Source organism: Limanda limanda, chromosome 2 (assembly GCF_963576545.1).
Source record: "Limanda limanda chromosome 2, fLimLim1.1, whole genome shotgun sequence".
Taxonomy (NCBI): domain Eukaryota; kingdom Metazoa; phylum Chordata; class Actinopteri; order Pleuronectiformes; family Pleuronectidae; genus Limanda; species Limanda limanda.
Window position 1 is genome coordinate 12,998,568 of NC_083637.1, and position 14,345 is coordinate 13,012,912.

Below are 14,345 nucleotides of genomic sequence, written 5' to 3' on the forward strand. Positions count from 1 at the left end.
ACTCATGCAAGGGGAAATTTAACATCTGCTTTTAACCCATCTGGTGCCAGACACACAGAGCAGTGGGCAGCCGTGTACGGCGCCCGGGGAGCAGATGTTGGGGGAGTAAGGTGCCTTGCTCAGGGGCACTAGACAGGGTAGGGAGAATCCTCTTGGATTTTTTGGACAGATCAATCCAGGTTCGTCTTTTTGTTGTTTCTCCGTGGAGTCGAACCAGAGACGAACCAGAGACCTTTCCTGCCCATAGTCCAAGTTTCTGCCACTAGTCCTTCAATTTCCCCAGGGAGTAGTTCATGATTCTTTATGAAATAAATCAAACATATTATGGGGCCAAATAATAAACTGGATCTAGTGAAATTAAATGTTAATGTAGTTTCACAAGGGGACTGTTGGGGCTTTGCCAAGGTGTGTCTTTTTACTGCCTATCTCTCCAAGTGTGTCCATAAAAAAAAGTACAATGAAATTTTAAAAAGCAAACAAAAATTTGAACATCAATTTCTGTGAAGGGGCCTATTAAAGTGGATTTTTTATGTGTAGTGACAAAGAGCAGGTGGAACGAGGACAACAAGCAAAACCTGTTTCGAGAGGACATGAGCACCTGACTTTTGTTTTATCATAGATTTGGAACAAATGTGAACCTGCCTTTAAACAATAACAAAACATAATATAACCTGTTGTCTTCACACGTCATTCACTGTGAATGATGTGTGAGGACAACAGGTTGTTCATTCGTAAAAGGTTAACCAGAGTAGGGGTGTGACTTGAAGCTAACTTGACTATTAAAAAACAATTAAAACATTCTGTGTTTGATTTTCAAAAGAATTGATCAAGAATTTTTGTTTTCCATATACCTTACAAATATTGCTTATGCATTGTATAAGAACAGTGAGGAGGTATAAAACATAATCCAATAACCTCAAATTTGTAAATCTTTCACATTGTCTTCTCATAAAGTCGAGATTAAAAACAAAACCTTCAGTCGGGAGTCTTTATGTATAGTGATAATTATCGATGTCAACTATTCAACCATGTTCTCAAGTCCTTTTTTCATGGATTATCAATGTTGTTTTTATATTTGTAGTTATTAGCTTCGATTTGGTTTGTTTACTTCAAAGTGTCTTGGAGCATTGTTATAAGAGCTTTATGAATCAAATGTATTATTATAATCATTATTGTTGTATATTTATCTGTCCACAGTTTTTCAGACGGAGGATTTTTTTGTAGCTTCTCTCACCACGGGAAGTCCAGAGTGTCAACACAGAAAAACCAGTGAGGTCAAAATGAAGTAGAAGCTCAAGGCTCAAGGTGCTTTGATGACCCCTGGTGAGAATGACTGAGATTTACCAACAGTAAACTGAAGCCTGATCCAAACAGGAACTGTGAGGAGACACTGAAACTGAGAATACAACAGTTCATGTCAGGTAATATTAACATAAACACATTTATATCAGTTGTGCTTTACATTGAACGTATTGTGTGACAGCACCTTGACTTAACATGGAGGGATTTAATCACAATGTTCAAGCTGGTGGTAGTGTGGCCTTTTTAACTTTGTGTGCATCTTTCCTCTACGTCCATTAGTGTGTAAGTTTGATTAACAATAAATATCTAATGTTAGATAATACCAGATCATACCAAACATATTAGGGCTGTAGGGAAATCAATGATGGGAAACATAACATGCAAAAAGATTGTTTATTCATAACTATTGAATATTATGTTACAATTTACAAGTATTTAAAGTGCGCACCATGTCGGGATTTAAATTATTTAATCTACGAAAATATACTTTTATGGTTTACTTTATTTTCTTTATGATGTGTTCAGTTGCCTTATATTCTTATTCTGTGTTTGTGTTTCACCTCTAACTGAAGCAACACAAAACACATGTAAAGAGTAATTCCCTGGAAAATTGTAAAGTACTGAAAAGCGCCCTTTCAATATTAAAGATTAAAAACATCCTAGATCTGCCTCCTGATCCATATCCATATCTTCCCTGACCCATACCACGTCCTTCCACCACGTTCACAGAAATGCGTTTGTAGATTCGTGTAATTTTGCTTTTAAACCAACCAGCCAACACATAAACAGACAGGGGTGAAAACAGAACCTCCTTGGTGGAGGCAACAATGAAAAATGATTGTCTTTTTAAGCCTTTTTCTCTAAATGTGGGTGAGGCCATTATGGCAAATAATGTCAGTCTAAACAAGTCATTTTTATGCATGGTGCCACACCCAGGATTAAGATGCATTTAAGGTCAGAGCCTGTTCTCATTGCCTGATTCAACATAAAGAAATAAATGTTGAAATATGTTAAACCATAGCTAGAATTCAAACTATGAGTAAACAGAGGACAAGAAGTTTCCAGTCAGATCAGACATGATCTTATCTAAAGGAAATAAAGATATTTTTCCAGGTTTGTTGCTGTGTCATTTTATTTATCTGCTGTAAAATAACAAATCAATGACCCAAATAAATAATTTGTCCAAATTCTGGCAACAACTTATATTTGTTACTTCACATGAATTATAATACACTTTAAAGAAAACAGTTATATGGACAACAGTTGAAAAGTTTAATGAAGCACTGCTCCAACAGTAAAAAACACTAGTACCAGCTCAGCTTGGTCAACATCATTTCAACAGTCCTTCATCAGTCATGAATTTATAAGTTATCAGTCACTTTACTCTGACAGTGACAATAAATAGGCACAAATTTATTTTTAACACTTTGCATCATATGGATTGTTAATCTTATCAACACCAATGTGTATCTAAATATAAATTACATACTTTGTAAGTACTGATAAATGTGTTTTAAAAAAAAACAGTACAACCAAGTCACACTGTACAGAGGGACATGAAGAGAACAACACTGAAGTGACAGAACACCAGACTGCTCACGGATACGATCCCAGCATGTGCAGCAGTGTTAGTTGCAGTGGTGCTGGTGTTTGTAGAGTTTGTCGTTATTGCTGTGGTTGCTGCAGTTGAAGCTGCTTCAGTGGTGGGTGCTGCGGTTGTAGGTGCTGCAGTGGTGGGTGCTGCAGTTGTAGTTGCTGCAGTGGTGGGTGCTGCAGTTGTAGGTGCTGCGGTGGTGGATGCTGCAGTTGTAGTTGCTACAGTGGTGGATGCTGCAGTTGTACTTGCTACAGTGGTGGTTACTGCAGTTGAAGGTGCTTCAGTGGTGGATGCTGCAGTTGTACCTGCTACAGTGGTGGTTACTGCAGTTGAAGGTGCTTCAGTAGTGGATGCTGCAGTCATCGTGGTGGGTACTGCAGTTGAAGATGCTGCAGTGGTGGATGCTGCAGTTGTACTTGCTGCAGTGGTGGGTGCTGCAGTCATCGTGGTGGGTACTGCAGTTGAAGATGCTGCAGTGGTGGTTGTCTCGGCACTTGCTGATGCTATTTATCAAAACATAAAACATCAGTTAATAAGAGTTTCCTTTTTCCCAAAAGTGCTGCTGTCTGTGAGAAGAACAGGTTTTGCTCACCGACGATCAGGAGTTGAATCAGGATGATCAGGAGCATCTTTAATCTCTTTTGCGCCTAAAAGAAAAAGCAAAATATTGTCTCACTTAATCAAAGAAAACCTTTAAACAGTTTCCAAAACTAAAACAATGAAAGCTGTGCGGTACAATCAACCGTTTTTTTCTACTTTCTATCAAAGATAAATATTGTACTTACAAAGTTTCTCTGAATTGTATGTATGTAGCTGCCTTGGGATGGAAGCTGCCTCAGTCCAATGTCACTTCACCGTCAGATGTAACTTAACCTCAGTTTGCCACAACCTTTATATGTTTTACGATTGACATTAAGAATGTTGGGGGACAGCTCCCATTGGTCACCTCAGAGTTACAAATAGCTTTGTCCATCCCTGTATTATATTCCACTGAAACTTGAAGGATCAACAAAGCAAACATGTTGGTGACGAACTGAAGGAGTTGTTCCGCTACGTGGGACAAAGATGTCACAGTGACGATGACGATTTAGAATTACTGATGCGAAGGTGGCACCTAAACCAAGTATGTGCCATGTCAAGCTAATGGATTGAGATTAAAGGTGGAGTAAAAGACGGATGCCTTTGTGTCCTACCTGCTCTCCATGTGTCATGACCTTCACCGGTGTGTTTCTGGTCAGAGTAAGAGTTCCATTAATTAACTTTAACCATAGATTACAGTTTATATGATCATGTGATGGTCTTAGTCAACTTTATACATTATAATATGAGTGTTAGCACTTTAATTTAACTTGGCTGATAACTATCGTCTGATGTGATAGTTCATGGTTGGATTGCGTCATTGTGTTCACTTGCTGGTACGTCAGCCTTTTGCACCACACCCAGCTCCTCGTCACAACAGAAGTAAACATTCAGAACATCTGAGTCAGCTGAATTTAATTATTGTTTGTGCTATGACTTATGAACCTATGGCTACATATCTGTGAATCTTTCTTTCCAAGTGACAAATGGTCAGAATTTTCAAGAAACACTTAAAAGAAGACTCGTTCAAGAAGTCAAAAACATACATGAGGCCACTATGACCTTGACCATTGACCACCCAACCCTTATCAATCAATGAGTCCTAGTGAACGTTTGTGCCACGTTTGAAAGGGTTCTCTAGAGCAGGGGTACTCAAACTTTTGCAAGCTGGGCCCCCCCAAAGCTGGTTAGGGGTAGTTGGGGCCCCCCCACCCCCCCACCGCCACCCTCAACTGCACCACCATTTATAGATAGATAGATAGATAGATAGATAGATAGATAGATAGATAGATAGATAGATAGATAGATAGATAGATAGATAGATAGATAGATAGATACATACATACATACATACATACATACATACATACATACATACATACATACATACATACATACATACATACATACATACATACATACATACATACATACATACATACATACATACATACATACATACATACATACATACATACATACATACATACATACATACATACATACATACATACATACATACATACATACATACATACATACATACATACATACATACATACATACATACATACATACATACATACATACATACATACATACATACATACATACATAGATAGATACATAGATAGATAGATACATAGATAGCATATTTTTATTGATAGGCCTGACATGTCAAGGTTAGGCTATTGTTATTGTTAGGCCCATACAGACAATTATTATTAACTATTTTACTATTTATTATTATTATTATTATTATTGTTATTGTTATTGTTATTGTTATTTTTATTATTATTATTATGATTATGATCATTAGTAGTAGGCCTATTAGTAGGCTATTTATATAAGCAGCTATGTGAGCCTGCATGCTTTCTTATTATAATAATCATCATTGTTATCACAAGCATTATATTATTATTATTATAATTAATGATAATCGAACAATTATGGTGGATGATTGAAGATGTACAGGGAGGTGTTAACGAGAAAATGGCTAGCTGCAGTTGGAAGAAGTTAGCTAGCTAAAAGGCTAGCTCTTGGGGCTACGTCAGACTTTTGCACAACACCCAGCTCCTCGTCACAACAGAAGTAAACAGTCAGAACATCTGAGTCATCAGAATTTAATTATTGTTTGTGTTATGACTAATGAACCTACGGCCACATATCTGTGAATCTTTCGTTCCAGGTGACATAGGCAGGGGTTAATTTGTGCCGGATCATGCCGGAACAGGATCTGGCACCTCTTGGTTTTGGCCTGCCCGTGTTCCGGGACTTATTTGGGCTGATCCGGTACCTCTCGTATAGAAAAAAATATTAATAACAGAGCTGCCAACTCTCATGTTTCGGCGTTTGACACACATCCAATTTTTGACACCAAAAAAAAATGTGATTTCTTACAAGTGGCCAATATGTCAATCGTGAAGGCAGTGTGGGCCGGCGCCCCCCCTGACAAGAGGTCCGCCGCGGACGAGGTTCACTACATCGTCCAGGGCGGGGGTGCGGCGGCGGCTAAAGACACACCGCCGCTGATGCGACGTTTTATAATAAACACAAGACAATTTGTAGGGAAATCAGGGTACTTGAGGCCATGTCGGATCGGCCAGGGCGCTACACTGAACTGAGCCAGAGGGGAATTGAGGAAAACTCTCTCCATGGTGTCACATTGAATGGAGGAAAATCAAGTGACAAAAAACTCGACCCGAAGCAGTTTTTCCTAACTGTGGCTAAGAACTTAGAGGAACGTCTGTTATCTCAAGGAAGCCGGCTGCCTGATAAAACTGGATATAACAATTTAATTGAGGAGCTGAAGGTGCTTTACGCACAGTACTGGCCCGAGGACGCAGGTGCGCTGTATGGAGAGACTGAGGTTGAGTCGCTGTGCCAGCGCTTTAACATTGCCAACCCGCGCGCAGTCATACGGGCCTACAGAAAACACAGAGACTCGGATGGAAAAGACATCCTCGATGAACTGATGGAGTGACTTGTTGCTGTCAACAGCATTCCTATTGCGAGTGCTGAATGTGAGCGCGGATTTTCGCAAATAAACTTAATTTGGACTCACAACCGTACCTCTCTGCTCACATCCACCATATCATCTTTACTCTTCCTAAATCTTGTTGGACCCCCCCTGGCTAAATTCAATCCAGTCCGTGAGGTCGTGGGTGGCCAAAGGACACAGAACTGCCACAGACACGCGCAGTAAAACCCGAAACGGGAGGAGGAGGAGAATCCGGACATGATCGTGATGTGGGGTGTTTTGGACTAAATATGATGAGCATACTGTCTACTAATAGGCCGCCGTGCCAATCTTTAAATAACAATAATGGAAGATTTATGTGGTTTATTGTAAGCTTTGAACTTTTATTTAAGTTAGATCTATGTTGAGAAATTAATTGCTGACTGTAAATCCCACCTGTGTTGATGTGGGCATTTGCCTGTGCTGTGCAGTATAGCCTAAAATAATTGTTAATTATTGTCATAAAATTTATACCATGGATATTAATTGAAATTAAGGCTTGTAAGTCCCACAGCATTGTCAGTGGGCATTTGCATGTTTTTTTCAGCACCGTTTTCTGTATGCGTTCCGGGACCTGTGCCTGTCTCGTCACCCCTGCGCTGTAATATGTACTTTGCGTTCCGGCACCTTGTGATTTACAAATTAAGCACTGGACATAGGGTCAGAATTTGAAAAAGTTTGAAAGGGTTCTCTAGAGGCATTCATAAGATAACACGTTCAAAAGGCAAAAAAGGGGATTTGGGAAGTCACTGTGATCTCGACCTTTGAGCACCAAAATCAAATAAAAACGTTTTTCAGTTGAACTGAAAGTTTATACAAAATTTGAAGAAATGCCTTAAAGCTGCTCTTGAGATCTTGTCTTCACAAGACCACAGTGATCTTGACCTATGACCACTGAATCAAATTCCCAGAAAGTGTTCTTGAGATATTGTGTTCAGAGGGATGGGACAGACAGGTGGACAAATCGAAAAACATAATTCCTCCACTCAAAGTTTGGGATGCATCTCATGATTACACTCACTCTTGATTCATCTGCCGATTGTTTTCTTGATAAATCTATTGTTTTGTCCATATCACAGTTTCCCAAAAGTCCAAGTTGACACTTTAAAACAGCCTGATTTGTCCCACCGTTCAAAACTCAAATATTTTACTATTCGACAAAGACAAATATCAAATCTTCACATTTCCAGAACATGTGTTACTCCCTTATTAACATGCAGATTCAGTGTTTACGGTACAATCCCTCTTCTTCAGAAACAATGAATAAATTAATGAATGAATGTATCCTCTTCACATGATATTTATAGATATATACTTGAACAGTAAGGGCGTATACCTCCACATTGTCTGTAGACAGATTATTATGAAACTTAGTGGGTCTGGAGAAAAACATTTTCAGCTTCTTCACCATTGCGGAATTAGGCGTACTTCAACATTTTCAGTTTCCCCAGGGAGTAATTCATGGATCTTGATGAAATAAATCAAACATTTTATGGGGCCAAATCATAAACTGGATCTAGTGAATTTAAATTTTAATGTAGTTTCACAGGGGGACTGTTGGGCCTCTGCCAAGGTGTGTCTTTTTACTGCCTCTCCTTCCAAGTGTGTCCTTAAAAAAAAGTACAATGACCCCAAAAAAAAATTATGAATCTAAATTAGTTTTTCTGAGAATAAGCAATAATAATATATATATTTTTACAGACTAAGGAATGTGGATTTTTTTGAACATCAATTTCTGTGTAGTGGCCTATTAAAGTGGAATTTTTATGTGTAGTGACAAAGAGCAGGTGGAACGAGGACAACAAGCAAAACCTGTTTCGATGAGGACATGAGCACCTGACTTTTGTTTTATAATAGATTTGGAACAAATGTGAACCTGCCTTTAAACAATAACAAAAACATAATACAACCTGTTGTCCTCACACGTCATTCACTGTGAATGATGTGTGAGGACTACAGGTGGTTCATTCGTAAAAGGTAAACCAGAGTGGGGGTGTGACTTGAAGCTAACTTGACTATTAAAAAACAATTCAAACATTTTGTGTCTGATTTTCAAAAGAATTGATCAAGAATTTTAGTTTTCCATATACCTTACAAATATTGCTTATGCATTGTATAAGAAATGTGAGGAGGTATAAAACATAATCCAATAACCTCAAATTTGTAAATCTTTCACATTGTCTTCTGATGAAGTCGAGATTAAAAACAAAACCTTCACTCGGGAGTCTTTATGTATCGTGATAATTATCAATGTCAACTATTCAACCATGTTCTCAAGTCCTATTTCCATGCGTTATCCATGTTGTTTTTATATTTGTAGTTATTAGCTTCGATTTGGTTTGTTTACTTATTTTAAGTGTCTTGGAGCATTGTTAAAAGAGCTTTATAAATAAAATGTATTATTATTGTAATCATTATTGTTGTGTATTTATCTGTCCACAGTTTTTCAGACGGACGATTTTTTTGTAGCTTCTCTCACCACAGGAAGTCCAGAGTGTCAACACAGAAAAACCATTGAGGTCAAAATGAAGTAGACGCTCAAGGCTCGAGGTGCTTTACTGACCCCTGGTGAGAATAACTGAGATTTACCAACAGTAAACTGAAGCCCGATCTAAACAGGATCTGTGAGAAGACACTGGAACTGAGAATACAACAGATCATGTCAGGTAATGTTTATATAAACACATTTATATCAGTTGTGCTTTACATTGAATGTATTGTGTGACAGCACCTTGACTTAACATGGAGGGATTTAATCACCATGATTGTAATGGTCCATATCCATATCTTCCCTGACCCATACCACATTCTTCCACCACGTTTCACAGAAATGCATTTGTAGTTTTGTGTAATCTTGCTTTTAAACCACCCAGACAAAACATTAGCGGACAGGGGTGAAAACAGAACCTCCTTGGTGGAGGCAACAATGAATATGATGGTCTTTTTAAGCCTTTTTCTCTAACTGTGGGTGAGGTCATTATGGGAAAAAATATTGTCAGTCTAAAGAAGTTATTTTGATGCATGGTGCCACACCCAGGATTAAGATGCATTTAAGCTCAGAGCCTCTTCTCATTGCCTGATTCATCATAAAGAAATAAATGTTGAAATATGTAAAACCATAGCTAGAATTCAAACTATGAGTAAACAGAGGACAAGAAGTTTCCAGTCAGATCAGATGTGATCTTATCTAAAGGAAATAAATTACTTTTCCAGGTTTGTTGCTGTGTCATTTTATTTATCTGCTGTAAAATAACAAATCAATGACCCAAATAAATAATTCGTCCAAATTCTGGCCTCAACTTAGATTTGTTACTTCACATGAATTATAATACACTTTAAAGAAAACAGTTATATGGACAACAGTTGAAAAGTTTAATGAAGCACTGCTCCAACAGTAGAAAACACTGATACCAGCTCAGCTTGGTTAACATCATTTCAACAGTCATTCATCAGTCATGAATTTATAGGTTATCAGTCACTTTACTCTGACAGTGACAATAAATAGGCACAAATTAATTTTTAACACTTTGCATCATATGGATTGTTAATCTTATCAACACCAGTGTGTATCTTAATATAAATTACATACTTTGTAAGTACTGATAAATGTGTTTTAAAAAAAACAGTACAACCAAGTCACACTGTACAGAGGGACATGAAGAGAACAACACTGAAGTGACAGAACACCAGACTGCTCACGGATACGATCCCAGCATGTGCAGCAGTGTTAGTGGCAGTGGTGCTAGTGTTTGTAGAGTTTGTCGTTATTGCTGTGGTAGCTGTTGTTCCTGCAGTCGTTGTGGTGGTGGCACCAGCAGCTGTGGTGGTGGCACCAGCAGTCATCGTTGTAGTTGCTGCAGTTGTAGCTACTTCAGTGGTAGATGCTGCAGATGTAGTTGCTTCAGTGGTGGATGCTGCAGTTGTAGCTGCTTCAGTGGTGGATGCTGCAGTTGTAGCTGCTTCAGTGGTGGATGCTGCAGTTGTACTTGCTTCAGTGATGGATGCTGCAGATGTAGTTGCTTCAGTGATGGATGCTGCAGTTGTAGCTGCTTCAGGGGTGGATGCTGCAGTTGTAGCTGCTTCAGTGGTGGATGCTGCAGTTGTAGCTTCTGCAGTGGTAGATGCTGCGGTTGTAGTTGCTTCAGTGGTGGATGCTGCAGTTGTAGCTGCTACAGTGATGGATGCTGCAGTTGTAGCTGCTTCAGTGGTGGATGCTGCAGTTGTAGCTGCTACAGGGGTAGATGCTGCAGTTGCAGCTGCTACAGTGGTGGATGCTGCAGAAGTAGCTGCTTCAGTGGTGGATGCTGCAGTTGTAGATGCTGCAGATGTAGTTGCTTCAGTGGTGGATGCTGCAGTTGTAGCTGCTTCAGTGGTGGATGCTGCAGTTGTAGATGCTGCAGATGTAGTTGCTTCAGTGGTGGATGCTGCAGTTGTAGCTGCTTCAGTGGTGGATGCTGCAGTTGTAGCTGCTGCAGTGGTAGATGCTGCAGTTGTAGCTGCTACAGTGGTGGATGCTGCAGTTGTAGCTGCTGCAGTGGTAGATGCTGTAGTTGTAGCTGCTACAGTGGTGGATGCTGCAGTTGTAGCTGCTTCAGTGGTGGATGCTGCAGTTGTAGCTGCTGCAGTGGTAGATGCTGCAGTTGCAGCTGTTACAGTGGTGGATGCTTCAGAAGTAGCTGCTTCAGTGGTGGATGCTGCAGAAGTAGCTGCTTCAGTGGTGGATGCTGCAGTTGTAGCTGCTTCAGTGGAGGATGCTGCAGTTGTAGATGCTGCAGATGTAGTTGCTTCAGTGGTGGATGCTGCAGTTGTAGCTGCTTCAGTGGTGGATGCTGCAGTTGTAGCTGATTCAGTGGTGGATGCTGCAGTTGTAGATGCTGCAGATGTAGTTGCTTCAGTGGTGGATGCTGCAGTTGTAGATGCTGCAGATGTAGTTGCTTCAGTGGTGGATGCTGCAGTTGAAGCTGCTTCAGTGGTGGATGCTGCAGTTGTAGCTTCTTCAGTGGTGGATGCTGCAGTTGTAGATACTGCAGTTGAAGCTGCTTCAGTGGAGGATGCTGCAGTTGTAGATACTGCTGATGTAGTTGCTTCAGTGGTGGATGCTGCAGTTGAAGCTGCTTCAGTGGTGGATGCTGCAGTTGTAGATACTGCAGATGTAGTTGCTACAGTGGTGGATGCTGCAGTTGTAGCTACTTCAGTGGTAGATGCTGCAGATGTAGATGCTGCAGATGTAGTTGCTTCAGTGGTGGATGCTGCAGTTGTAGATGCTGCAGATGTAGTTGCTTCAGTGGTGGATGCTGCAATTGAAGCTGCTTCAGTTGTAGATGCTGCAGTTGAAGCTGCTTCAGTGGAAGATGCTGCAGTTGTAGATACTGCTGATGTAGTTGCTTCAGTGGTGGATGCTGCAGTTGAAGCTGCTTCAGTGGTGGATGCTGCAGTTGTAGATACTGCAGATGTAGTTGCTTCAGTGGTGGATGCTGCAGTTGTAGCTGCTTCAGTGGTGGATGCTGCAGTTGTAGCTGCTTCAGTGGTGGATGCTGCGGTTGTACTTGCTTCAGTGGTGGATGCTGCAGATGTAGTTGCTTCAGTGGTGGATGCTGCAGTTGAAGCTGCTTCAGTGGTGGATGCTGCAGTTGTAGATACTGCAGATGTAGTTGCTTCAGTGGTGGATGCTGCAGTTGTGGCTTCTTCAGTGGTGGATGCTGCAGTTGTAGCTACTTCAGTGGTGGATGCTGCAGTTGTAGATGCTGCAGATGTAGTTGTTTCAGTGGTGGATGCTGCAGTTGTAGATGCTGCAGTTGAAGCTGCTTCAGTGGTGGATGCTGCAGTTGTAGATACTGCAGATGTAGTTGCTACAGTGGTGGATGCTGCAGTTGTAGCTGCTTCAGTGGTGGATGCTGCAGTTGTAGCTACTTCAGTGGTAGATGCTGCAGATGTAGATGCTGCAGATGTAGTTGCTTCAGTGGTGGATGCTGCAGTTGTAGCTGCTTCAGTGGTGGATGCTTCAGTGGTAGATTCTGCGGTTGTAGTTGCTTCAGTGGTGGATGCTGCAGTTGTAACTGCTACAGTGGTGGATGCTGCAGTTGTAGCTGCTTCAGTGGTGGATGCTGCAGTTGTAGCTGCTGCAGTGGTAGATGCTGCGGTTGTAGTTGCTTCAGTGGTGGATGCTGCAGTTGTAGCTGCCACAGTGGTGGATGCTGCGGTTGTAGTTGCTTCAGTGGTGGATGCCGCAGTTGTAGCTGCTTCAGTGGTGGATGCTGCAGTTGTAGTTGCTGCAGTGGTGGATGCTGCGGTTGCAGGTGCTACAGTGGTGGATGCCGCAGTTGTAGCTGCTTCAATGGTGGGTGCTGCAGTTGTAGATACTACAGTGGTGGTTGTCTCGGCACTTGCTGATGCTTTTGATCAAAACATAAAACATCAGTTAATAAGAGTTTCCTTTTCCCCAAAACTGCTGCTGTCTGTGAGAAGAACAGGTTTTGCTCACCGACGATCAGGAGTTGAATCAGGATGATCAGGAGCATCTTTTATCTCTTTTGCGCCTAAAAGAAAAAGCAAAATATTGTCTCACTTAATCAAAGAAAACCTTTAAACAGTTTCTAAAACTAAAACAATGAAAGTTGTGCGGTACAATCAACCGTTTTTCTACTTTCTATCAAAGATAAATATTGTACTTACAAAGTTTCTCTGAATTGTATGTCTGTAGCTGCCTTGGGATGGAAGCTGCCTCAGTCCAATGTCACTTCACCTTCAGATGTAACTTAACCTCAGTTTGCCACAACCTTTATATGTTTGACGATTGACAATAAGAATGGTGGGGGAGAGCTCCCATTGGTCACCTCAGAGTAACAAAAAGCTTTGTCTATCAACAAAGCAAATATGTTGGTGACAAACTGAAGGAGTTATTCCGCTACGTGGGACAAAGACTTCACAGTGTCGATGACGATTTAGAATTACTGATGAGAAGGTGGCACCTAAACCAAGTATGTGCCATGTAAAGCTAATGGAATGAGAATAATGGTGGAGGAAAAGATGGATGCCTTTGTGTCCTACCTGCTCTCCATGTGTTATGACCTTCACCGGTGTGTTTCTGGCCAGAGTAAGAGTTCCATTAATGAACTTTAACCATAGATCACAGTTCATATGCTCATGTGATGATCTTAGTCGACTTTATACATTATAATATGAGTGTGAGCACTTTAATTTAACTTGGCTGATAACTATCATCTGATGTGACAGTTCATGGTTGGATTGCGTCATAGTGTTCACTTGCTGGTACGTCAGCCTTTTGCACCACACCCAGCTCCTCGTCACAACAGAAGTAAACATTCAGAACATCTGAGTCAGCTGAATTTAATTATTGTTTGTGTTATGACTTATGAACCTACGGCTACATATCTGTGACTCTTTCGTTCCAGGTGAGAAATGGTCAGAATTTTCAAGAAATTACTTAAAAGAAGACTTGTTCAAGAAGTCAAAAACATACATGAGTCCACTATGAACTTGTCCATTGACCACCCAACCCTTATCAATCAATGAGTCCTAGTGAACGTTTGTGCCACGTTTGAAAGGGTTCTCTAGAGCAGGGGTTCTCAAACTTTTGCAAGCTGGGCCCCCCCAAAGGTGGTTAGGGGTAGCTGGGGCCCCCCCACCCCCCGCCACGGCCGCCCTCAACTACACCACCATAGATAGATAGATAGATAGATAGATAGATAGATAGATAGATAGATAGATAGATAGATAGATAGATAGATAGATAGATAGATAGATAGATAGATAGATAGATAGATAGATAGATAGATAGATAGATAGATAGATAGATAGATAGCATATTGTTATTGAAAGGCCTGACAT

At 40.6% G+C, this 14,345-nt stretch overlaps 1 protein-coding gene across 1 annotated transcript in view; it reads right to left on the minus strand.

Annotated features, from left to right (window-relative positions):
* Positions 1-3,239: 3,239 nt before the first annotated feature.
* Positions 3,240-14,345, minus strand: part of LOC133018174 (cyclic nucleotide phosphodiesterase inhibitor-like) — a 36,223-nt gene continuing 25,117 nt past the window's right edge. Inside the window, exons 5-6 of the mRNA XM_061084492.1 lie at positions 3,492-3,546; positions 3,240-3,402 (exon numbers count right to left, since the gene is read on the minus strand). Coding sequence (XP_060940475.1) covers positions 3,240-3,402; positions 3,492-3,546 — 218 coding nt within the window. The remainder of the gene's footprint in view (positions 3,403-3,491; positions 3,547-14,345) is intronic.